This window comes from Eumetopias jubatus, unplaced genomic scaffold, assembly GCF_037043125.1.
Source record: "Eumetopias jubatus isolate StellerSeaLion01/CBP00866 unplaced genomic scaffold, mEumJub1_p1.0 scaffold_2, whole genome shotgun sequence".
In the NCBI taxonomy this organism is placed as follows: domain Eukaryota; kingdom Metazoa; phylum Chordata; class Mammalia; order Carnivora; family Otariidae; genus Eumetopias; species Eumetopias jubatus.
The window spans coordinates 65,061,382-65,087,215 of NW_028274808.1; the positions used below are offsets into that span (position 1 = coordinate 65,061,382).

The 25,834-nt window shown below is 38.4% G+C and overlaps 1 protein-coding gene across 1 annotated transcript; it reads right to left on the reverse strand.

The window, feature by feature from the left end:
- Nucleotides 1-1,713: 1,713 nt before the first annotated feature.
- On the reverse strand, nucleotides 1,714-25,798 carry TMA16 (translation machinery associated 16 homolog). The gene is made up of 7 exons (XM_028104323.2): nucleotides 25,692-25,798; nucleotides 19,277-19,389; nucleotides 10,520-10,557; nucleotides 9,059-9,143; nucleotides 7,756-7,904; nucleotides 3,814-3,856; nucleotides 1,714-2,897 (listed from the first exon to the last, which is right to left on the reverse strand). The coding sequence occupies exons 1-7, from the start codon at nucleotides 25,692-25,694 to the stop codon at nucleotides 2,717-2,719; spliced, it is 612 nt and encodes a 203-aa protein (XP_027960124.1). The 5' UTR covers nucleotides 25,695-25,798; the 3' UTR covers nucleotides 1,714-2,716.
- Between the last annotated feature and the right edge of the window lie 36 nt (nucleotides 25,799-25,834).

The following is a 25,834-nucleotide window of genomic DNA, read 5'->3' on the forward strand; positions in this document are numbered from 1 at the left end:
TGAGCTGCTTGGGAACAACAGGTATGAAGGAGAAAGATAAGTGTTACTCGGTCTGAGTTTTGAAAGAGGAATACTACGCAGCCCAGGGCAGAGGGATTCAGGGCATATGCAGGGAGGCAAGGAAATCTGAATCTCAACAAAATCTGAAGCAATAACGTGAAACAGGAGAGAGGTGGTGCACAATGAAAGAATGAGGTCAGAGCGTGGAACTTCAGCAATGGAGGGGGACGGGGGATAGTGGAGGGAGAACAGAAGAGTCTGTCAAGTTTACAGGAGTTCCAGGAGCTGATAAGGATCTGGGTGTGACCCCGGGCAGGCCTCTGATGGGATGGAGAAAAGGACTGGGAAAGGTAAAGGTCACCATGTTAGACTTGTTATCCACAAGGCTTCTGGGATCAGTAACATGACTGAAATAGGAGAGAAGAAAACTGAGTCAAGAGCCAAAGTCGTGGAATGGGCAGAAGGTTCTTCTGGGAGGTAAGATAACAAGCAGAGGGAGACAGTGGTAGAACTTGAAAGAACTGAGAAGAGGAAGTGTTGGTAGAACAAAGAGGGCCCCTATCTAATCTCCTGCTCCAGTAGCACAAGGGATAGAAGAGTAGAAAAAGCTTCTATTTGAGGTGAACAGAGTCCTAAAGAGATGCCTATGGTCTATGTCAGTGAGGCAGAGAACTGACTAAGATATTAAGAAAGAGACCACCAATGTCAGAGTTAGCTGCTTTGAGCTTAGAAATGTACAAGTGGTCCATATCCATGCGAGTTCAGCTTGTCGGCAAATGATGGCAAGCAGGCCAAGCCCAGCCTGCAGCCTCTTCTGTGTATGGCCATGAACTAAGAATGATCTTTACCTTTGTAAAGGGTGGTAAAACGCACGCGCACGCACACACGCGCACACACACATACAAATATGCAACAGAAATTGCCATTTCAGCTGCAATAATTAAAATATTTACTATCTGGCTCTTTACAAAAAAAGTTTACCAGCCCCCGGTCTGCACAGTACTGCCAACCAAGTGAAGTGAGTTGCTTTTACTCTGTTCCGTGGCCACGGACTGCAGAAGCACTCTTACAAAGACACACTACTGACCAGAAAAGAATCTAGATAAGGCAGCACAAGTTATCACTGCAGAAAAAACATGTTCTACAGACAATGATTAAGGATATCACTTAAAAGCATTATGCTAACAACAAATTATGACTGTTACTGCCACGTTATTATTCTATATAATGATATATAATAAAATGTGATTATGAATTATAATTATTATCCTAAAAGGTAAAGTAAATTCATCCATTCAACAAGTATCTACCTACTCTAGTTCCAAGCAGTGTGCCTGTTGTCTTTTTTGCTTTGATGGTATAGGGAAAACTAGGAACAAATGTCTGAGGGGGAGGATGATCTGCCATTTTCTTAAGTTATTTCTCTAACAGTATGCCTTTTTAAATAGACAGGATAAAACAGTTTCTATTCTCTTTACTATAATTTAAAATTCAGTTTTTATAGCCATTTTGAAACAAAAAAAGGACACTTTCTAATGACTAAAGAGACTGAAGCTTCTGTAACCATAAAGTCATATTTTTATGAAAATTACTAAAGAAAAGCAAATCAGCATCAGTTAAAACACTGAAAAAAATGAAATAATTAGAACTTTAAGAAGTGAAATTGTGAAAATAAATTTTATTCTTAATTTTCAATAATAAAAAAGCTGTAACATTTTAAATAAGTTATTAAGACTTAGTTGATATCTAGTTAACCACTTACAGCATTAATGTTTTGTGTTTCTTTTCTTGAAAATACTCAAATACATTTGCATTGTATCCTTTAGAAAATAGCCTAAAAGATAATTGCCTTTAACAAGTTCTACGAAGAACAACATTCTAACACATCCATGTCTTTCATGATACTTGAAATACTGAGTTATATGTCATTTAGCCTATCTCTCAGAAGAATAAATAACACAAATAACACAATTGCAATAACTGATTCTCTAATCATTAGTTGTTTCCAAAAATAAAACCTATAATTTTTCATGAGAAAGCAGAAAACAATACAGAAACAGAGTTCACCTGAAATCACTTATCTCCTCGATCAAAAGATAACAGATTAAGTGTGGGGAGGCCAACATCATGAAAACAGTCACCAGTTTTTTACTTTACCATTTAACTCTGGCTTAAAGATAGTAAAAATAACGTACAATCTATCAGTGTATATTTATTCCCTATCACATTTTCCTTATTTTACAAGGAAAGAAAATAGGTGTTATATTTAAGAGGAAGATTAGTGAAACACTATTACTGAAAGCCAATTTTGCTATCATTACTGCTCAAGAAGTATCCTTAGGACCCTTACAGCAAACATGTTGCTATACAAGGCCCAGAATGTGAGATCAGGTGATCCGAGGTAAACATGAGGAAAAAAATCAAAACATTTCTGTCCTTATTCATATCACTCCCCCTGCCCGGGAAATTCAGATTAAATGGATCTTAGACTGTGCTTTTATTTCACTATATCTATTTTAGCAATTTAATGTAAACAAAAAGCAACATTCATTTTTAAATGAAAATCATAACACTGTTTTTGAAACTGCAAATGGGATTCTCATCATGAAAGAAGTTACATAGCAAATTCTTGTATCTGGACAGTTAGTTACCATAGTCAGGTCAAACAAAACTTGAAGCTCTCCAATTATTTGCTTTCACCTCAAGCAAAGGACAATTAGGCCACTGCTGTCATTTCCTCATCTGAATCACTTGATTCATCTTTTAGTTCCAGTTCCCCTAAATCTTTGTCCACAGCCGTAACAGTTTTCTTCTTACACTTCTTGGGGACTGCATCATTAGCACAAATTTTTCTCATTTTAATGTTTGGCAATTTCTTCAGATCGAAATCCCACTCCCTAAATCAACAAAAGAGAGAGTATATAGAGAGGGTTGCTGGGGTGCAAGACGGCGAAGCAGTCAATATTTAAAACTCTGAAAGCAGCAGAACAAAGCTTATACATTTATTGCAGATTCAAATGCCCTAGAAACAAACAATATATGCATTACGGAAAAAAAGTACCAAGAAGGAAGGCTTGCATTGTCCGTACATATTGCATCTTCTCATTAACCTACAACAGCAGTAACTGCACAGAGATTCCCCCATATCCCAAACTTCCAACGCAGTACAGGAAACTATTAGGCAGGAGTGACAAGGAGGCTCTGCCATTGGTTTATTCTCCCTAACCTGAATGCTCCATCGGGCCATATAGTATCAAGAACCTCAAAAGTAGTAACTATATTGTACCCGCAAATCTCCAAAGTGCAGTCAGAAATGATTTTTCCTTTCACACTTGGTGGGAAGTCAAAGTTTCAGTAACCAAAAATATGTTATTGTTACAACAGAAATCATCTTTCAACCACTGAACTAACTAGTTCTTGACGACTTAACCTTTTCTCTGGTATCACTTCCCAGGAACCATCTTCTCCAAAAGAGGGTGCTGCGAACAGTCTAGGGACAGAACTCTGAGCCATTGAGCCTGTTGCTGTTAGTTTATCTTTTAAAAAAATACGAATTGGGGAGGAATAGTGAGACCAAGTTCTTTTAAGTACCGTATTAAGGAATTTAAAGGCACCATGTCACTATCATGTCAGTGCACATCATGTGTTTCAAATAAACACAAATTAGGAAGTCTTACTTTGATAAAAGAGAAAAGGTTAAAAGAAACCCCTGAGTTTTTTTAGCTCTAATGTCTAAGTACAAAAGGGAAGAAAGTTTATGTCTCATGTATTTTACATGCAGCCTCCAGGGATAATAGAGAGAGACAGACTTACCTAAAAGTTCTCAGATTACCTGCATTTACAATGTCTGGAATCTCTGGGAAAGAAAATAATTATATCTATTAAGCAGTGTTCTTTAAATTACAACATTTTACAGTTTTCTTGTTTATTATCTCAGATACAATGAATAAGTGACAGACAGCAAGAAAATCCAAGCAAAACAAAATTTCAAAGCACTGCTATAATGCTATATGAAAAGTAAGGGCTTAGTTTAAGAATGTGATTTAAGAGGAATGCTATAAAATAATAAATTCTAGCATAGAATCTATAAAATGAAATAAACCTATTAATGAGATAAACCCTGTCCATTTAATCTGTGAAAGGCACATGGCAATTTCTAATGATCAACCCCCTCAAATAATAGGCTAGATTTTTAAATGTATTTTCTTGGTGAAAAGTAAAATTTTTTTTCAAGCATATACCTCACCTTGGCAAGGTAGAGTTTATCTGAGAAATAGAAGTATTCTTTAATATTTTTAAAAATCACATTGTTCAAAATGTGAAAAAAATTTTAAAACTATAATCAGTAGCTGCTCAAAGCAACTCAATAAAACTTAAATCCATTTTTAGTAAAAAACTAGGTATTGGGCGCCTGGGCAGCTCAGTTGGTTAAGCAGCTGCCTTCAGCTCAGGTCATGATCCTGGAGTCCCAGGATCGAGTCCCGTATCGGGCTCCCTGCTCAGCAGGGAGTCTGCTTCTCCCTCTGACCCTCCCCCCTCATGCTCTCTCTATCTCATTCTCTCTCTCAAATAAATAAATAAAATCTTAAAAAAAAAAAAAAAACACTAGGTATTTAACAGTTCCTCACCATGATTAGAAAGTTTACCATAAACCAATATGCACAATCATAGTTATTGGTAAAACACAAATGACATGTATAAAAAACTGGAACAGGACTGCAAAAAACCTGGCCAATGCAATAAAATACTAATTAAAATCAGAATCAATGAATGGAAAAGATAAAATAAAAATGCTTGACGCAACTATATGCTGATTATGACTATAGTTTCAGAAAATGAGCATGAGGGGGTCAAGTGTTTAAAAGGTGTAAATTAAGCACCTTTTTAAAAAAAGAAATAATAATAAAATAAGTCAGAAGTAGTTATACCACATGGGGTGAGCAAGGAGAGGTGTCAGAATCCAGTTTTCTCCGAACCTGCAGAATTCACTAACAATTTGCCTATGTCCAGAGGCACTTAGGAAGTTGTCAGAGATCACAACCCTTTTACCAGACACACTCCCTGACTCTGGAAGAAGCACTGTGGCACAGCTAGAAGAATGCTGGATCTGAGTTTCTGTGCTGGCTCAAATACATGTTTGACCTTGGCCATGCTCTGTTAATTCATCTGCCAGCTACATGGTGATTAGACTCTAGGAGGAAAGAGCAATTGCACAGAGACCAACTGGGAGGCTGTTACAATGGAACAGGTGAAACAATGGTGGCTTGGATTAGGGAGGTGGTGGTGGTAGCAGCACAAATTATCAGATGCAAAATACATTTTGCTGACGAGCTGGATGGAGCGAGAAAGTGACTACGGGTTTCCAGCCTGAGAAACTGGGCATGTGGTGATGCTGCTGTCTGACATACAGATCGTGTGGGAACAAGTTTTAGGAGAAAAGCTGGACTTTGCTTTGGGACGTCAGGTCTGAGATGCCTAGAAGACATTCAAGTAGATTTTGAGAAACCCCGGTTTGATAATGCAAGTCTCGAGTTCTAGGGACAAGTTAGGGTCAACAGATACAAATTTCAAAGTTATCACCATGTAAATGGTATTTAAAACCACAGGCTGAGTGAAATGAACTAGGAATTGGTATACGTAGAAAACAAGAAGCAGCCCAAGGATGGGAACCTTGGCCGATATTTAGTTTGTGAAGAGGAGGAGGATTCAACTTAGAAAACTGAGCTAGAAAGAAAATTAGGGAAGGGCTAGGTCTTCTTCACCAAATGAAAAGTGTGACAAGAAAATGAAGTGATCATCTGTATCAAATGCCAGAGAAAAGTTGAGAATCAACACCCAGTATAGCAACTGTTCTCCTTAGCAACTTAAGAGGTCATCAGTGACCAGTATGTGTTGGGTGATGGAGATAAGAGCTAATTAAAGTGGGTTCCAGGGAAAACGAAACAGGAGGAGATGGGAGATCTAGGAGCATAAACCAATTTTACGTTCTTATGAGGTGACTACTCAGTGAAAGGGACACAGACGGCAGAGTTGAAGCTCTTCCCGAACCTCCTTGTATTAGGTTGTGTCAGGCACTTTGATAAATGAAGCCTCATGTAACTTTTAAACAATGGGGGAAGTAGGTATACTATTTATTTCAATTTTTAAATTGAAGAAAACAAAACCTGGTGGGGGGAGGGTTAAATAACTTGTCCTGTTACACAGTAAGCTCTAAAGGTTTAAATCACATCCTATCTAGTGCTACAGCTACTTTCTGTTATTTTTTTCAGTGAAGAAGCTTACTTTTAGAAATGATGAAGACGAACTGCCAACCAGCTACTTCAGGGTTTCTTTTTTTTTAAAGATTTTATTTATTTATTTATCAGAGAGAGAGAGAGAGAGACAGAGGCAGGCAGAGGGAGAAGCAGGCTCCCCGCTTAGCAAGGAGCCGGATGTGGGACTCGATCCCAGGACCCTGGGATCATGACCTGAGCCGAAGGCAGACGCTTAACCGACTGAGCCACCCAGGCGTCCCTTCAGGGTTTCTAGTGTTACCACAGTATAAGTGCCTGACACTAAGCTTTTGACTGTGTAGACATCTGTATCAAAGACACCCTTCTCTAATAAAAATATTGCCAGCTGTATGACACACTACCAGCAAAACAACGAAATAAGAAACCAGGCTATGCCCTCCCATCAAAGTCCCCTTTTAGAAAGCCCTAGTAACCTACTAAATCACCACTCAAGTGACCCCACTTTTCCCTTCTCACGCCGTAACTCCCATTTGTTTTTAATTCACCAATAAAAACAAACTGACGGTGCTAGAGGGGAGGGGGTGGGGGGATGGGTTAGCCTGGTGATGGGTATTAAGGAGGGCACGCTCTGCATGGAGCACTGGGTGTTATACGCAAACAATGAATCATGGAACACTACATCAAAAACTAATGATGTAATGTATGGTGATTAACATAACAATAATAAAAATAAACAAACAAATAAATAAGCAGGGGAAAAAAAGAGTGAACATGTCAGACCCTAATAAAGGTAGAGCCCCAAGTCCACACTCCCTTCTTCTCTCTACGCTTGACCGCTCTGTGTGGCCCTGGGCGTGCTATGGACCCCCTAGACCTTGTGAGTAATAAATCTTGGCTTTTCTTTTTTTCAAATTTCCCTGACGGTTGTTACTAGACGCGTCCTACAATCATAGTAAGAACCGTAAGGGCTGTGCCAGCCACAATAATGGCTCCAGTTGGGGAAATACCTATGGGGGCTCAACGCAAGTACTAGAGGCCAGGTGAGTGCCTCAGGAATTTCTAGCTGATAGAATTGCCATCAATAGGCTGGGACCAACACAACAGTTACCCACATGATATTTCCTTTAGGGTCCTAATACTTCAGTGTTTTTATTATCAGAATTTAAAAACTTAATTTGCGGGCGCCTGGGTGGCTCAGTCATTAAGCGTCTGCCTTCGGCTCAGGTCATGATCCCAGGGTCCTGGGATCGAGCCCCACCTTGGGCTCCCTGCTCAGCAGGAAGCCTGCTTCTCCCTCTCTCACTCCCCCTGCTTGTGTTCCTGCTCTATCTCTCTCTCTGTCAAATAAATAAATAAAATCTTTAAAAAAAATTATTTGATATACTCACAAAAGAAAGGAAATCAAAAGAAGAAATTCAAACTAAATAAATAGAATAAATAAAATTGAATCTTTGAAATGAATTAGAAACCTGATATGCCTTTGTATTTTAGAAAGAAAAAAAGAAAGTCACAGAGAACACACCAAGGCCATATCCTTCATACTGATGTCGCTCACGTTCCATTGTCTGCTTGATGACTGTCTCCCGGGAATAGTGCCGCCTTCCCTGCCTGTCTTTGATGCTGTTATGTAATTCAATCTGCTCTAGTTCACTGCTGAATCGATTTAAATACCTGAGAAAAGAGAAAGCAATTTGAGTTACAAGTCTTACATGCTTATATTACCCCATTTAAAACAAACCCCAGCCTTCACCTATCCTTTAAATTTTTATACTCTTCTGAGTTCCTTGTGTCCCCAGACTTCAGATGGTCCCTACATAACCCAACCATGTCCAAAATTTCAGCAACCAGATCACTGACTGCTATTCAAGTATCTGCTAACAGATCCTCGTATTCAACCACCTCCTGGACATCTCCATTTGGATGTCCCATGGAGGCTTAACACCTCAAAAGTGAACTTGTGCTCACCTCTGTCCGCTCCCATCCCCCACCAAACCTGTTCCATCTCTTTGGCTCTCTACCTCAGGAAATAGTACAACCATCCACCCACTTGCTCAAGTGAACAATGCACACGTCCTCCTTGACTCCACTTTCTCCCTTTAATGCCATATCTAAGTTTTCACTAAAGATTGAGACTTTCTACCTTCTTAATATTTCTGGAATCTTCATTTCTCTTCACCATACTGCTACTAACCATGCAGAGGCCAACATCATCATCTCTTGCCTAGACTGCTTCATCAGCCTCTCAACAGTGTCCTGGCCAAAGCCATGTGCCCTCAGGCCATCATCATTGTTCTCATGACTGTGACATTTCTAAGATACAAATATGATCATCTCAGGTGCCTGTTGTAAAAAACTTCTTGTGGCTCCCAACGTCCTTTGAAAAGGTCCAAATTGTTACAGTGATGCCTGAGGTCTTCTGTGAGCTGTATCTGTCACAATGCCCTCCTTGAACCTATTATTTTGATTATATTTAATGTCTGGCAGATCACTAAATCAGCCATTCGTACCTCTGATACTGTTCTGTCTGCCTAAAAGCTCAATTAACCTTACCTCAGTCTGCTAACCCTTACTCTTCAGAAGTCAGTTGAGACGGTATTTCCATAGAAAGCCTTTCCTGATCCAAGAAACTGGGTTAAGTAACAATCTGAGGCTCAGAAACCTTACAAACCTACTAGAGTGGCTAAACCAGGGTGTGAATCTAAAGGCTTTTGGTAACAAAACCCATTTACTCCTCTATAAATCCAGAACAGAACTCTGTCTCTTGAAGAACCAGGTTGCAGAATTCCCTTTTCTGACCCTTTGCTCATGACATACCCAGTGTTTACCTTTCAATTAATTCACATGCATCTCTCTTTGAATATCCTACTTTTTGGGGATCAAGATGACTTTGAAACCACTGCAGTTTTTCACCTATAACAACAAGTACAAAGTACAAAGACAGGTTAACACCATAAATCATCACTTAAGCAATGAGTATTCATTATAATTTTCAACATCAATGTGTTTAAAATACTATCAAAATTTATTTCAATGTTAAATATAAAGGCTTGTGTGGGCTCAAAGCTAATTAAACCAGTCTGTCAGAAATCAAATGTCAGAAATAAAATGTCACATTTTAATTTGAGGAAGAGACAGAGATGCCTTTCAGTATGTAATTCTTATCCGATAAGGATGCATTAAAAAAAAAAATACATTAACAGAACATGAAGTTCTAAGTACTGAAAAAGCAAAAGACAGAACACTTGTCTAAAATAATAAAATGAAAATTTGGTTAGATTAATGGCGAAGATGGTCGTTGCTGAACATTTAATAAGCAGCAGGCTCTATGTCAAGAGCTTTACAAACCTATGAGGATTAGTACATTATTATTCCTAGTCACACATGAGAAAGGTTAAGTGGCCTGTCCAAGGCCTCAAATTAGTAAATATATTAACCATGCAAGATCTGCCAGATACTATGCAAAGAGTAAATCTGACCATCAGGGTCTCTTTCAGTTAGATTTCTCAATATTACAGATCAAAAAATGGCCCTACCTCAGATATGGATGACCTACTTAGAAATACTATTCTATTATCTGAGAAAGCATTAGAGATCAGTGTTCAAGTAAAGCTTAAGATTAAAACAGAACAAAAAACAAATAAATAAAGCCTAAGAGTCATTATTTTTTTTAAGATTTTATTTATTTATTTGAGAAAGAGCGAAGAGAGAGAGAGAATGAACCAAGGGAGAGGGAGAAGAGGACTCCTCGCTGAGCAGAGAGCCTGACATGGAGCTCCAACCCAGGACCCTAAGATAAGGACCTGAGCCAAAGGCAGACGCTTAACCAACTGAGCCACCCAGGCGCCCCTAAGAGTCACTATTTTGAAGTCAGACTTATAAATAAAAATTTACTAACAATAAATCCGCCCCCCCCAAAAAGACTGTGACACTGAGATACAGACTGAGGATGCATGTATCCACATCACTAAATATAAACTGCTGTTTCCAAAATACTTAGACCACAATCCTTCCTAATTCTAATGGCTAGGGAGCTAGAATTAAACTTCAGAGACAGACAGACAGAGATGTAGGTAGGTAGGTAGGTAGGTAAATATAAACTAAATAGTTTCTGAAAAACTGAGCTAGATATTATTAATACTTTCTAAGAGCTAATGACTGATTTTACTTTGTTTTGTTTTAATTAAGTCTAGTAAAGAAAATTCCCTAGAAGAATCAAAAGAAAAATAGGCACAGAGCAGAACTTCACTATGGTTTAGCCAGAGTGTCAAATGAGTAAATCTACCTACCAATAAGGTTGAGACGCAATGCCTTTTCATTCTTCAATCTTGGAAAAAAAGGTACATAATGTGTTAGAAAATTTCCAAAACAAATTTTAAAAATCTGTCAAAAACAGAAAAATACCGCCACAGAACCTTAATTCAAGGCTCACTCTTTTATACATATGAAATTAATTTTGTTAGTACAGAAACACTGAACACCATTCCTTTCTTTTAAATCACTGAAACAAAATGTTACTAGAAACTTTTCTTTAGCTCTTCAGTGACTAATAACTAAAGGACACCTATATAACAAATCAGTTTTGAAAACACAAAAAAAGTCTGATTGGATTATGAATGTTCAGGTGGGTAATACTTGTGCACAAGAGTAATGAATACCTTCTAGAAGATAAGAGTGCGGCCACCAAGACCAAAATGCCCTAGTGTCACCTTTTAAACTTCAACAAGAACAAAATAGAATGTTTATTTTTCATAATTTGAAAAGAATTATAATAAAGAAAAATAACTCATTTATTCTCAGGAAACAGTCTAGGTAATACATGATTCCTATTGTTGGTATTCTAAATATTAATTGAGAAAACACCTTTGGACAGCTAGTTTTTGCCACCCTTTGTGCTACTCACTAGAGATAGAGCAATGAACAAAAATAAAAATCTACTGTCCCTGACTAATAAAGCAGACCCAATTTATCCTCCCACTTTATTTTTTTTTTTAAAGATTTTATTTAGTTATTTGAGAGAGAAAGAATGAGAGACAGAGAGCACGAGAGGGAAGAGGGTCAGAGGGAGAAGCAGACTCCCCGCTGAGCAGGGAGCCCAGTATGGGACTCGATCCCGGGACTCCAGGATCATGACCTGAGCCGAAGGCAGTCGCTTAACCAACTGAACCACCCAGGGGCCCCCTCCCGCTTTAAACAACTAGAAAACTGGAGAAATAAAAATGAAGCCTTTTTAATAAAAAATTTCAGGCACAGAATGGGGGAAGATATTCACAATACAAATAACTAACAGAGGGTTTGTAAGAATATACAAACACTTCTTACTACTTAAGAAGAAAACCTAATACCAAAAAGGGCAAAAGATTTTACCAGATTTTTCATCATATCAAAGACATAGAAATGACCAATAAGCACATAAAAAGATACTTAAACATCATTAGTTATCAAGACGTACAAAATTAAATCAAACTAAGATACTATTATACAACTACCAGAATGGCTAAAACGTTTTTTAAAACCTGATTAATACAGCAAGCTTGAGAGGATATGGAGAGAATATAACTCTTATACACTGGTGGTGAAAATATAAAATGGTATTATCACTTTGGATAAAGCAATTTCTTACATACTTAAACGTGACACCTATCATATGACCAGCAATTTTTATAAACTTAATTTCATATAAACTCAATTTTCTTATATACAATCACCATATGACGTAGCAATTCCAGTTCTAGGAACTGAAAGAAAAATGAAAACAAATGTCCAAACAAATATTGTAAGTGAATGTTCATGGCACTTTATTCATCATAGCAGAAGCAGGCAAATTTTTTCTGAAATGGCCAGAGAGTAATGTGGTCAATCTCTGTCACAACTACTCATTTCTGCCATCGTGGCCTGAAAGCAGCCACAGACAATACAAAAGGAATGGCCAGAGCTAGCTGATTTCCAATAAAACTTTTTAATAAAAACAGGGGGGCTGGACCCTTACCTTGCAGACCCCAATAATTGCCCAGTACTCTAAATAATCCAAATGAACACACCACAGGTAAACGAATAAACAGAGTGCACATCCATATGATGGAATACCATTCAGTAATAAGAAAGACAACTAATATATGAAATAACAGGTAAATTTCATAAACATTATGCTAAGTGAAAGAAGCTGGCACAAAAAAAAATTACATATAATCATTTCATTTAAATGAAACGTTAGGAAAGATAAATCTCATGTATCAAAATAAAAAGAAAATCAGGGGTTGCCTGAGGCTAGGGGTGGAGGGTGAGGAATGACTGAGAAAATGCACAAGGGAATCCTCTGGAAGGATGAAAATGGCACTACACACTAATCGTGGTGGTTCGACCAATGTATTGTCAAAAACCCAAATCTGTACACTGAAAATATGGCCATTTTACTGAATGCTGTTTATACCCCAAAGTTTATTTTAAAAAATAGAGAATACTCATAAACAAGGTAGAAAAAATTCATTCCTTTCAATTAAGTCTAGAGGAAAGAATCTAGTTAGAAGTCAGGTTGCAATAATTCTGAATGAACTCAACGGGGCCTGAACGAGAATGGTTATCAGTTGGGATACAGAAAAGTAGAGAGATCTGAGATCAATTCTCCAAAGTAGTTGTTTCCTAGATTTTTACCCATTATGCTGTTTCTCTCTGTTAATTTTCCATACTAAGTCATTTTCTTTTGGTATCTAGAATTCTTTGTTGTATACCCTGCAGGACATACTGTATGTATGACAGTACATACCAACAAAACATGGCTATGCTGAGAAATCACAAAATAAAGGTAAAATAACACACAGGGCGCCTGGGTAGCTTAGACAGTTGAGCATCTGACTCTTGATTTTGGTTCAGGTCATGATCTCAGGGTTCTGGGATACAGCCCCTCGACGGGCTCCATGCTCAGCAGGGAGTCGCTTCCCCTGTCCTCCTCCCTCTGCTCCTCCCCTGCTTGTGCACACACGTGCGTGCTCTCTCTCTCTAAAATAAGTAAATCTTAAAAAAAAAAAAGCCATTTCCTCTCTGTAAATTCTGCATCCCTTGAAATGTCTTAGTCTTCAAAACATACTAGTTTCTTTTAATATGAACAGAAGCAATATTCCATATAGTCCTAAATCAGAGCATTCAAATACTGAAGAATAACATGCTTGAGCTCTTATTCTGTTGCTATTCACTCCTGCAGTATCTTTAACTAATCAGAGTCTGTCAATAAGAGTCAACTTGATTAACCTAGCAGGTCTGGTTTTGTATCCTTGACCACTAGTCAAAGGCACTACAACATAACAGATATCCTCCCTGATCTCCCCACCTACCTACATTTCTCCCTAAAAAGGAACCTTAGGAAGTGGTACAAAGAATCCTCAGTTCTATGAAAAGTACAGAAACTGGATACTCTAAGCTGCCTGGCTACATCTGTTCCTTAGAAAACCATGTATCTTTGGTAGGCAGATAGTTCACAAAAGGTGACAGCATCTAAAATGGTCCCCACTGATTCTTGTGTCTTGACAATCATGGCCTTGTGATCCTTGAGTGTGGCTGGCTAGACCTAGAGACTTTTTTTTTAAAGATTTTATTTATTTATTTGAGACAGAGAATGAGAGAGAGAGAGAGAGCACATGAGAGGGGGGAGGGTCAGAGGGAGAAGCAGACTCCCTGCTGAGCAGGGAGCCCAATGCAGGGCTCCATCCTGGGAGTCCAGGATCATGACCTGAGCCGAAGGCAGTTGCTTAACCAACTGAGCCACCCAGGTGCCCGACCTAGAGACTTCTAACAAAATAGCACAACAGCGATGGATGTCATTCTGAAATTAAGTTTCAAAGACTGTCTTCTGTCCTGGCCATCCTCTCTTGCTCTATCTCTGAGCCTTTGCTCTGCTGGAACCAAGCTACCATGCTGTGAGTAGCCTATGGAGAGGCTCATGTGGCAAGGAATTGATGCCTCCAGCCACCAGGCAGCCACGACTTGAGGTCTGCCAACAGCCACACGAGTAAGCTCGGAAGCAAAACCTCTCCCTATCAAGCTCTGAGATGAATGCAGGCCGGTCAACATTTTAACTGTAGCTTTGTGAGAGACTCTGAGCCAGAAGCATTCAGTTAAGTGGCACTGCAATTCTTGACCAAAAATCTGTTTGTTTCAAACTGCTATGATGCTGTAGAATTTCTTATGCAGCAATAGGTAATTAAAGCAGTATTTGATAACTGCTATTCATTATTAAGAAGCCACAGGCACCTGAAGTTCAAGTTAAGCACTGCTGGTACCTTTTCTATCATCTTGCTCACAGCTATCCCAGAAGTCTGAGTATCTTGTCACCAACCATCTCTCCAAAATATGCAACTCAGCATTTCTGTCTTGCTGGAAGTACTATTCTAGTGCAGGAAGATCAGCAGCATTTTAAGATGTTATTTGTGTTTATGCCGTTTAAATTAAATATGACTCATGGTCAATAATGCTGCTACTCAAAAAACTGACATCTATGACGGGTAAGTAAGCCTGTTTCATAAAATACATTAGACACTACTAAAATTGTGTATTTGTTTGCTTCTGGAGCCATAACGGTTACAATGATGACTTCTTTAAAATAAATGAGAAAAATCTGTTTAGAACATTGTCCAAGTAGAAAAAATTAAGTAATACTTTTCAATTCTGTACTATAAAAATGGAGCCTTGGCCAATAATGGGACCTCCTTAGAATAAGTTATATAGGAATTACCATGTTGTTCAGTTTTATCTTTCCATAATTCCTTTATATTGTTGTTTCTGTAAATCAGTACATAAAATCCTGAAAATACCTGACAACATACAAAGATTCTAGGCTCATTGGCACAAGTACTTACAGTGAACCAAAGAATTTAGCCAAACTCTAAAGCAGTATTTCCTAAAATATTGCCATGTATACCACTAGCACTATATAAGCTGATTTTTGAGTCTCGTAGACACAGAATTAAATCAGCTTTAAGCAAGCTACTTCCACCCCCCTTTTTCTTTTGATCCTCTCAAAAACTTAGTTTAATGCTTACTTAACAAGTCTTCCAACCTTTGCTAAATCTTTTCACCAAGGATAAAGCAAGCATGCCTCAGGCTCAGAGCACGCATGAGAGGCAACAGTATTTACTTGTTTTTAATACAGATTAAATGTCTCCTTTAAAAAAATAAAAAGGTATGTAAGGGAAACAGATTCTAAAAAAATATTAAGTAAATAATGCCATAGGTCAGTGGTTCTCATAGTGTGGTCCCTGAACCAGCAGCAATAGCATCGTTACCTGAAATTTGTTAGAAATGCAAAATTTTGACACTGCCCCAGATGTTCTGATGGGAAATTCTAGGGAAAAGAACAAACCATTTTAATATTCCCTACAGGTATATCTCGTGTACACCTAAGTTTGTGAAATAACTAGTAAAGATAGTAAAAAAAAACTGCAAAATAGCAGAAGTAATAACCATGTCAAAAGACATAGCAAAATTCATGAAAGTGATACATAAATTACTTAAAGTTGGAAAATTATTGTTTAAAGTGATACTACCATCCTAATAACCTTTATGAAAAAGGTTATTTTCTCTTCCAGAAAACTTCTAGCCAAATCATTGTGGAACAGCTAACCTTTACTAAATATGCCTTTAGGTTTTAGGTAAGGAATTAATATATAACAATGAACGTGCTGGTTTCTATCAGCTAGTATGGAAATATATCTACCATTTATTAAAATGGTAAGGCTATTTTAAAATAGCTGAAATGATGACTTTTGTCTTTATAACTTCATTTTAAGTAATTTTTTATTTGTCTCTACAGCAGCTCCTGTGGACTCTCACAGGCCAAAGATGGAGCAGAGAATTGGCAAATTATAGCGTGGGATGCTGCCCAGAGAGGGGAGACTAAGGGACAGGAAGCAGAAAAGAAGGGGTATTATATACACATTTTGCATTCCTAAGAAGAAAATTTTGCTATGAATTCTTCACATCAAGAATAGAAACCAACTTCCAGAATGGCCTAAGGACCTACGAAAATCCACTCTTCCATAAAAGCAGAGAATAGTAACAAAACTCGTCAAAATCAACTTTTTCAGAAGTATGAAAATTAAACAAAGGCTTGCAAGAATCCGAGGAACATTCTCAAGAAAAACAGGCCAATCTCAGTAAGAACAACAAACCTGTGGTGCTGTAATGTGCCTAATCCATCGTCCTCTCGTCAGCTCTGCAACAGTGTTGAAAACCAATGGACTAGCAACTCATGGTAGTTGTAAAAGCCATCTTCCTAACGGCCACCAAAGAGATCAAATTTGGAGTTCCCCAAAACCTCGATCCCCAGAGAATTGCTACCATTTGACCTGACAGGCAGCATGTTAAGAAGCTTGAAGTTACTTTGTCTTTACATAATCTGACTCAGAGCTCTCTCTGAGGAGAGAGGATATAGGAATAGCTATGTCCCCAAGTTTTTCTTGAAAATAATCAGCAGCAATTATCTAACACAGCAGCTGCTTCAGTGATATTACCAGTTGGGGGCTAACAAAAGGTAGACCAAAAAATTTTAAAGGAAAACTGGGGAATGGAAGGTCCACAGACGACTTGAAAGCTAGCCTGAACATATTCCTGGGAATCTAGATTCAGGACTATGCACATTCAGGACTATGTTCATGCTAAGGAGAGACCTGAGCAGGTCCTAATCTCTCACCTCTGGCTAACCCTGAGGCTCTATGCAAACAAGAAATGAAGTCTAAGTAAACTGCATCCTGGTGTGTCAAAGGCCATGCCCAATAGATTCACAGAGCCCCTCAGCAGAGGCTGAGAGACTTATTAGCTAAAGGCATTTAAAGAACTCTCTGTTCAAACATTGGCCGAGCACGAACGGAGCAGAAACACCAATGGCCACACACAACAAACAGACTTTACAAACACAGTCTAGGAAAGTCACAAAGCAAACAGCAAGAGCAAACCTAATTGGGTATAGAGGCTGGAGGTGTCTATTTAACAGAGTTGTCACACTGTATTATTGAAAATGTCCAATTTTCAACCAAAGATTATGAGACACACAACGAAAAAGGAAAAGTATGGTCCATATTCCGGGATTAAAAGTAGCATCCAAGAGAAACTTCCTAAGGAAGCCCAGACAATTGGACCTACTCAACAAGGACTTGAATTCACCTATAATAAACATATACAAAGAACTAAAGAAAACCGTATCTAAAAAATTCAAGGAAATTATGAGAACGTTTCACCAATAAAGAGACAGAAATTACAGTGATGAGCCAAGTAGAAATTCTAGAGTTAAAAGATATAATAATAAAAATGAAAAATTTACTAGAAAGATTCAACAGCAGTTTTTTGCCGACAGAAAAAAGAATCCACAAACATAAGAGCAAGTTAGCTGAAATTATCCAGTCTGAGCAATAAAAAGTGGAAAGGAAAGAAAAATGAAGAGTCTCAGAGACCTGTGTGGCACCACTGAGAACACCAGCATATGTATAATGGGAGTCACAGAAGGAGAGGAAAGGACAGAAAAGATAGATATCTGGAAAAATGATGGCTATAAACTTCTCAATTTGATGAAAAACACTGAGCTACGCACAAAAGCATAACAAACTCCATGTAGGATGAAATCCATGTAGGATAAACTCAGAAATCCCCACCTACTAGACATACCAGTCAAACTATTCAAAGACAAAGAACAACTTTAAAGTATCAAGAGAAAAGCAACTCACTGCATTCAATAAGATAAACGCTGAATTCTCATTAGAAACCGTGCAGGCCACAAGGCTGAGGGATGACATATTTAAAGTGTTGAACAGAAAGACTGAACCAAGAATTCTATATGCAAGAATTCTATATTCTAAAGTTTCCTTCAAAAATAAAGGAGAAATTAAGATATTCTCAGATAATCAAAACTTAGAGAATCTCTCACTTTCAGACCTGCCTTGTAAGAAATACTAAAGGGAGTCCTATAGGCTGAAATGAAAGGACAGTGAATAGCAATTTGAATCCACATGAAGAAATAAGGGGCACCAGTAAAAAAAAGGTAAATACACAAGACAGTAAAAATGCATTTTTGTGTGTATTCTTGTAAGCCAACTGCGTAAAAACAATCATTGTAAAACTGTGTTTATGGGATTATAATGTATAAAGATGTAATTTCTAGGCAATAGTACAAAGGAGGGAGAATGGAGCCACAACAGAGCAAAGTTTTTGTATCCTATTGAAATTAACTTTGCATTAATCTGAAACAAGATTGTTTTAAGATTTAGTTGTAATTTTCAGAGCAACAACTAAGAAATAACAAAAAATATATAGTGATCTCCACTTTACTAAATGATTTCCAAATTACTAAATCAAATTACTAAATTAATTCTCAGCTCTCACATTAATCAAGAACAAACGACATAGCTTGATCACCACCTTCTCTTCGAAACACAATCTCCTTTTTCCTCTTCCTCAGTCTGACTTGTTGGATCCCAACCTCTAAATGATGGAGGCCTCCGGGATCAATCCTTGGCCCCCTTCTCTTTTCTAGCTACATTTACTCATTAGATAATCTTATGTAGTCTCTTCACACACCGTCCCATCTAGAAGCTGATGACTCCCAAATTTGTGTTGCATCCCTAATCAATCCTCTGAACACCAGACCCAACATATCCAACTGCCCATTTTGTATCTCCTTCTAAATATCTAATAGACTAATGGTACTTTAACCTATATGTCCAATACATATCTACATAGCTCCTTCCCTCACATCTTTTAGCTCTCCTCCAATACGAACTTTTTCAGATAAGCTATACATGACTATTCTATGTAAAACGGAACCACTCTGTCACTCTCCATCCCATAATTTTTTCCTTTTTCTTCATTGCACTCATCACAACCTATTTAAGTATATGTTTCTGCTTCAGGTAAGCTCTAGAAGAGATGAAACCTTGTTCACTGTTTTACCTTCAGTGCATTGAACATACTTAACATTTATTAAAGAGAGAAGGGAATATTGATGAAAAATAAATGTTAATGGGCTTTACACCAATGCATAATACAAATGATAAAAAGATACTTACTTTTCCTTTTTTTCTTGTTTGTGGGCCTCTCTTGTAATTTGAGCTGCTTTTCTACTATATGGGTGGATGACTTTTTTTTCCCGTCCTACAAGTTTTCCCTTTAGGGCTTTAGGCTAAAATTAGGAAAATACATGACACACATAGTCAGATATGGAAGTGATTTCAGTTAAAAAATTTCCTTTAGAAATAAATTTAAAAAACAGTAATATAAGAAATACCATAAGCCATAAACACTACTCTAGGAATTAGGAGATAAGCCAGACCTGTTAAATGATTGGAACAGCATTGGTTTCCATTGTCATAACAGAAATGATATATTCGAAACTACTCTTCAGTGATATAAGAAAATAAAGAAACGCACAGAAAGGGTCAATAAATCCAGCTCTTCAACTCTTACTATCTTCAAAGTAGGTAAGAGAATACAGGTAGTGAGAAGACAGAGTTAAAAATTTGTGTTACAGTTAGAAAAGCTCGGGAAGTGGAAGGAACATAGGATGTTCGCAGAGCTTGACTGCAGAAGTTGCACATGGAACAGAGTGGGCACTGAATCAAGCAAAATCAAAGCTGGGTTCATAGAAAAACAGGAATAGAGGAAATAATACAAGCCATCTCAAAATTAGCACACCCAAAAAAGAACAAATTATTTTCCCATTCAAACCTTATGCCAGTTAACAAGGTCCCAATTCATTCGGCCCACTGAACTAGACATTTAACTCTATATTCCTACATAATTCTGTATTTTATCATACCTGTTTTTATTTTGGAATTAGGTTTGACTTCCTATAAGAGAAGCCCAAAATAATAATGGTGTAACCTGATAAAGTTTAGTTCTCTCGTGTAGGAAGTAGGAGCTGGAGGCTCTGCTTCACAAAGTCCTCAGAGATCCAGGCTCCTTCCATCTACTATCCTGAGGCTATACCCTCCTGTATGTCTGTATAGCTCAAGATGACTTAATACAAGTCTAAACTTCAGCCAGAGAGAAGTAGAAAAGAAAATCAAAAGGCACACCCCTCTCCTTTAAGAGCAAGATCTCAGGAAGTTGGAGTCTTCTGTTTACATCCCATTGATCAATATTTATTCAGGGGGTTATGTAAGGGAGAGTAGTAAATATAATTGTTATTCTCAGAAAAAAATACATTGTTACAAAAGATTCTATTTGGGGACAACTGGCCGTCTCTAACATACCTAATCTCAAAAAGGTTCTTGGAACCTTCTCTTCAAAACTATTGTCATTGCCTTAATTCAGCGTGATTTTTCATGATTAGGATGGCCTTTAGATTCTCACTGCTCATTCTTTTTTCATGGAAGTCACAAAGCTTATTTTTCTACATTTATCTGGTATAGTCCTTCTCCCCTGCTAACGAGCTCACGGTTAGGTCCCAAGTCCTTAATGTGGAAAACAATCTACCCCCAACCTACTTCTCCAGCATTATTTCTTATTCTTCAAAACATCCTTCATCCCGTTCTTACTGAACTTCTCCCCCATTCCCAGAACACACCATGCTGTTTCATAACTTCTGAAAACTGCACTGGTTACCTCTGCCTGGAAAATCCTTTTTTCCTTCCTTGTCTTTTCATAAAATACAACTCAAAGTCACTTCCTCTGTAAAACTTTTGGCAGAATTAATTATAATGACCACCAATTCCTCATTCACACATGTATTCATTCCTTCAACTAATATTCACTGAAATACGCCAACAAATATTTACTGCTCACTTCTTGATACACCTAGCCAAGATAACTGCTACTCTGAAACCCAGAATGGCACTGGAAGGTGGTTACAGGTACAGAAGAATAATGTGAGACCATCATACAACAGTACAGGCATGCTTTGTTTTACTGTGTGTCACAGATATTGTGGGGGTCTTTTTTTGTTTGTTTACAAACAAGGTTTGTGACAACCCTGCATGGAGCAAGTCTATGGACACCACTTTTCCAACAGCATTTGCTTACTTCATGTCTCTATGTCACATTTCAGTAATTCTTGCAGTATTTCAAACTTCATTATTATTACCATATTTATTATGGAGGTCTGTGATCAGTGATCTTTAATGTTCCTCTTGTAATTGTTTTGGGGCACCATGAACTGTGTCCATATAAGCAAACTTCATCAATAAATGCTGTGTGTGTCCCTACTATTCTCACTGACCAGCCATCTCCCATCTCTCTTTCTCTCCTCAGATCTATTTCCTGAGACAAAACAGTATACAAATAACACCAATTACTAACCCTACAGTTGCTTCTAAGTGTTCAAGTGAAAGGAAGTTGGACATCTCCCATTTTAAATCAAAACCTAGAGATGATTAAGCTTGGTGAGGATGGCATGTCCAAAGCTGAGATAGGCCAAAAAGTTAGGCCTCTCTCTTGTGCCAGTTAGCCAAGTTGTGAAGGCAAAGGAAAGTTCTTGAAGGAAATTTAAAGTGCTATTCCAGTGAACACAAGAATGGTAAGAAAGCAAAACATCCTTAATGCTGATAAAGAGAAAGTTTTGAGTGGTCTGGATTGATCACACCAGCCACAACATTCCCTTGAGCCAAAGCCTAATCCAGAGAAAGGCCCACCTCTCTTCAATTCTATGAAGGCCAAAAGAGGTGAGGAAGCTGCAGAAAAAATCTGAAGCTAGCAGAGGTTGGTTCATGAGGTTTAAGGAAAGAGGCAGTCTCCAAAAGTGCAAAGTAAAACAGGGAGTGCTGACGTAGAAGCTGCAGCAAGTTATTCAGAAAAATCTATCTAAGATAATGAAGGTGACTACACTAAACAAGATTTTCAATGTATACAATACACCCTCCTACTAGAAGATGCCATCTAGGACTTTCACAGTTGGAAAGGAGAAGCCAACGCCTGGCTTCAAAACTTCAAAAGACAAACTGACTCTCTTGTTAGGGGCTAATGCAGATGGTAACTTTAAGCTGAAACCAGTGTTCATTTACCATCCCCAAAATCCTACGGCCCTTAAGAATTATGGGAGACCTACTCTGCCTATGCGCTATAAACGGAACCACAAAGTTTGGTTGATAGCACATGTTTAAAACATGGTTTACTGAATATCTGAAGCCCAATGTTGAGACCTACTGCTAAGAAAAAAAGATTCATTTTAAAATATAACTGTTCAGGGGCGCCTGGGTGGCTCAGTCGTTAAGCGTCTGCCTTCAGCTCAGGTCATGATCCCAGGGTCCTGGGATCGAGCCCCGCATCGGGCTCCCTGCTCTGCAGGAAGCCTGCTTCTCCCTCTCCCTCTCTCTCCAGCTTGTGCTCTCTCTCTCAAATAAATAAATAAAAAATCTTAAAATATGACTGTTCATTGACAATGCACCTGGTCACCCAAGAGCTCCAATGGAGATAAACAATGAGATTAATGTTGTTTTCATGCCTCTTAACACAACATCCATTTTGTAGCTCATGGATCAAGATTTTGACATTTGAGTCTTATTTGAAAAAAAAAAATTCATTTTATAAGGCTACAGCTGCCATATACAGTGATTCCTCTAATGAATCTGGGCAAAGTAAATTCCTGAAAGCCTTCAGAAAAGGATTCACCATTCTAGATGCCATGAAGAACATTCATGATTCCTGGGAAGAGGCCAAAATATAATAAGAATGGGAGTTTAGAAGAAGTTGATTCCAACCTTCATAAATGACTTCAAGGGTTTCAAGACTTCACTAGGAAGGAGGAAGGAACTGCGGATGTGGTAGACATGTCAAGAGAAAAAGAATTGCAGTACAGCTTCAAAATATCACTGAATTTTGCTACAATCTCATTATAAAACTTGAATGGGTAAGGAGTTGCTTCTTACAGATGAACAAAGAAAGTGGTTTCTTGAGATGGAATCTACTTTTGATGAAGATGCTGTGAAGACTGTTGAAATGATAGCAAAGGATCCAAAATATTACATCAACATAGTTGATAAAGCAGTGGCAGAGTTTGGGATAACTGACTCCAATTCTGAAAGAAGTTCTACCATGGGTAAAATGCTATCAAACAGCATTGCATGCTACAGAGAAACTGTTTGTGAAAGAAAGAGTCAATTGATGTGGCAAACCTCATTACTGTCTCATTTTAAGAAATTGTCACAGCCACCCCTACCTTCAGCAACTTCTACCCTCATTAGTCAGCAGCCTAATTGAGGCAAAAGCCCCCACAAGCAAAAAGAGTACAACTTGCAGAAAACTCAGACGGTTAGCATTTTTAACAATAAACTATTTTTATTAAGGTATTTACATTGTTTTTTAGATAGATGCCACTGCACACTTAATAGTCTACAGTATAGTGTATGTAAATACAATTTTTCAATGCATTGGCAAACCAAAAAGTCATCTTACTTGCTTTATTGTGATATTTGCTTTACTGGGGAAGTCTGGAACTACACCCACAATATCTCTAAGAAATGTCTGTATGTGCATTTTTTTGTGTTATTCTCTGCACATGTGGGGTGAGGGGTGTGCAAGAAAGAACGGTATGATAAGGATTTTTTGTACATGAAGTTTACCTAGCAAACACGAAACAATAAAAACGTTTCAGAACCCATGGTAGGTTTCCTCTAAGATTCTCACAATGAATTCCACCTCTGGATATTCATGTCTAAGTGTAATCTCCTCCCCTAGAGTGTGGACCTAGTGACTTACTTTTAATGAATAACATTTGGCCAATGGAGGAACTACCAATCCTGAGATTAGGTTTTGTAAGGACTCTGGCTTCCATCTTGCCTATTCTCTTTTGCTCTCTCACTAGGCTAGCTCTGAAAGAATCCAACTATCATGCAATAAGCTGTCCCACGGAGAGGCCTATCTAACAAACAAATGAGACAGGCCGCCATCCTACAGCAGTGAAGAACTGAGGCCCTGAGTCCAGTCATCACTAGGAGATAAATCCTACAAAAAACAATGTGAGTGAGCTGGGAAGTGCATGCTTCCTAGTTGTGCCTAGAGATGAAACCACTGCCTCAGATTATATCTTGAATGCAACCTTGTAAGAAATCCTGAAGCAGAGGATCCAGATAAGCCATGCCTCATTCCTGACTCATAGAAACTGAGATAATTAATGTTGTTTTAAATCACTAAACTCTACTGAAAGAAGTTTAGAGTAACTGATATTAAAAAAACTGGAAAACCTCCAGTACCAAGCTGAGCTTAAACTCAAGAAAGGGCACAGCAGAGCCACTGGTGATGTACCAGAAAACTGAAAAGGGCAGCAAATGTGCCAGCGAAATATCCTCCTACCATAAAGCCTGATAAAGTGAAATTCTGATACTCAAAACTACATTCAAATGCCAACCAACGCCCAATCATATCTAATGTTTCAGTGTTCCACTCTTGAAACGGAAAAGCTATGAAAGAAAATTATCTTATAAAGGGTTGGAAATAACACAAGTGCAATGATAAGCGCAAAGACTAAATTTATACATATACAAACGTGTATGATCTAAGGCGAAAAAACAGTATAGATGTGAAAGACAAAAATGACAGGCATACAAAAAATGAAAAAGGAAAAAGAACAAAGAGAATAAAAGGCCTTGTGGCCAGAGTATCATTACTTCTTACCCGATTATAAACTTTTTTACATTGTTGTTTTTATTAAAAACTGGTTGAAAATGAATACGAAACATTTTCTTATTCAAGAATTATTCTAATGAATATTAATAAATTTTAAAAAAAAGCAAGAAGAAACAACCGTTTTGGAATACAATGTAAATGGTAACTATAAAGAAAAGCAAGGGAATTATAAATACAAAATTTAGATACTGTTTACCTGAGGGGCTCCTGAACGTTATAGATCCAAGGAAGGAAACAGAATCTTTCAGAAGTTTTATTTCTTAAACTGGATAATGGATAAACGAGAATTCCTTACATTACTAATCTTTATACTTCACTATGTTATGTAAGCACTCTTTTGCATCTAGTCAATTTTTAATAAAAACAACAGAATAGTTTGAGCGTCCTGGAGGGAACTGGGAGGGGGGGCGCGGAGGATTTGGGGAGCGAGTACATCACTGGAGGGCAGCGATTGGACACCAAAAAAGAAGAGATTGAGCCTAAGCAGTCTAAACCGGCAAGAGGTGGCACACCAGTACGGAGGCAACGCTTTCCCAAGTTTTGCCGACCTTCCCCCCCACCATCCTCCCGCCCCCCACTGGTGAGTAGCAAGAAAATGTAAACGTGAGTCTCTTCCCCCGAGGGACAGGGCGCTCTGTGAACACTTCGGAACCCAGAAGTTGAACTTTAAGGTCCAGACGCGGGGCCAGGCGGCCACCTCGGGACTGTCCTGCCCTGCACCCCCCACCCCAGTGTACGGACCAATAGAATCACTTAGCCCGGTCCCCTCTCCCAGTATCCCAAGACCGCCCCCTTCCCTCCAGCCTGCCCGAGGGGGGCCTTCCAGAGAGCCAAGCGGGTTCAGGGGAGCGGGAGGGGGCTCACCATGGTGACGTCCTCACGGCCCTGCAGGACCTCGGCAGCCCAGATCAGGGAAACACCAACAACCGCAACAGCTCAGAGGAAGCGTCCAGCCTAAACACACGTGGTTGCCGGAGAAGACCCGGCGAACCCGACCGGAAAGGGAG

What these genes read in the sequence shown, in the direction of transcription:
- TMA16 (XM_028104323.2), bottom strand. An exon ending in AAACAAGAAAAAAAGGAAAA is followed by an intron (nt 10,558 to 19,276) that starts GTAAGTATCTTT and finishes TTTTTTTCCAAG; the next exon opens with ATTGAAGAATGAAAAGGCAT. An exon ending in GTATGAAGGATATGGCCTTG is followed by an intron (nt 3,857 to 7,755) that starts GTGTGTTCTCTG and finishes TTTCTTTCCCAG; the next exon opens with AGATTCCAGACATTGTAAAT.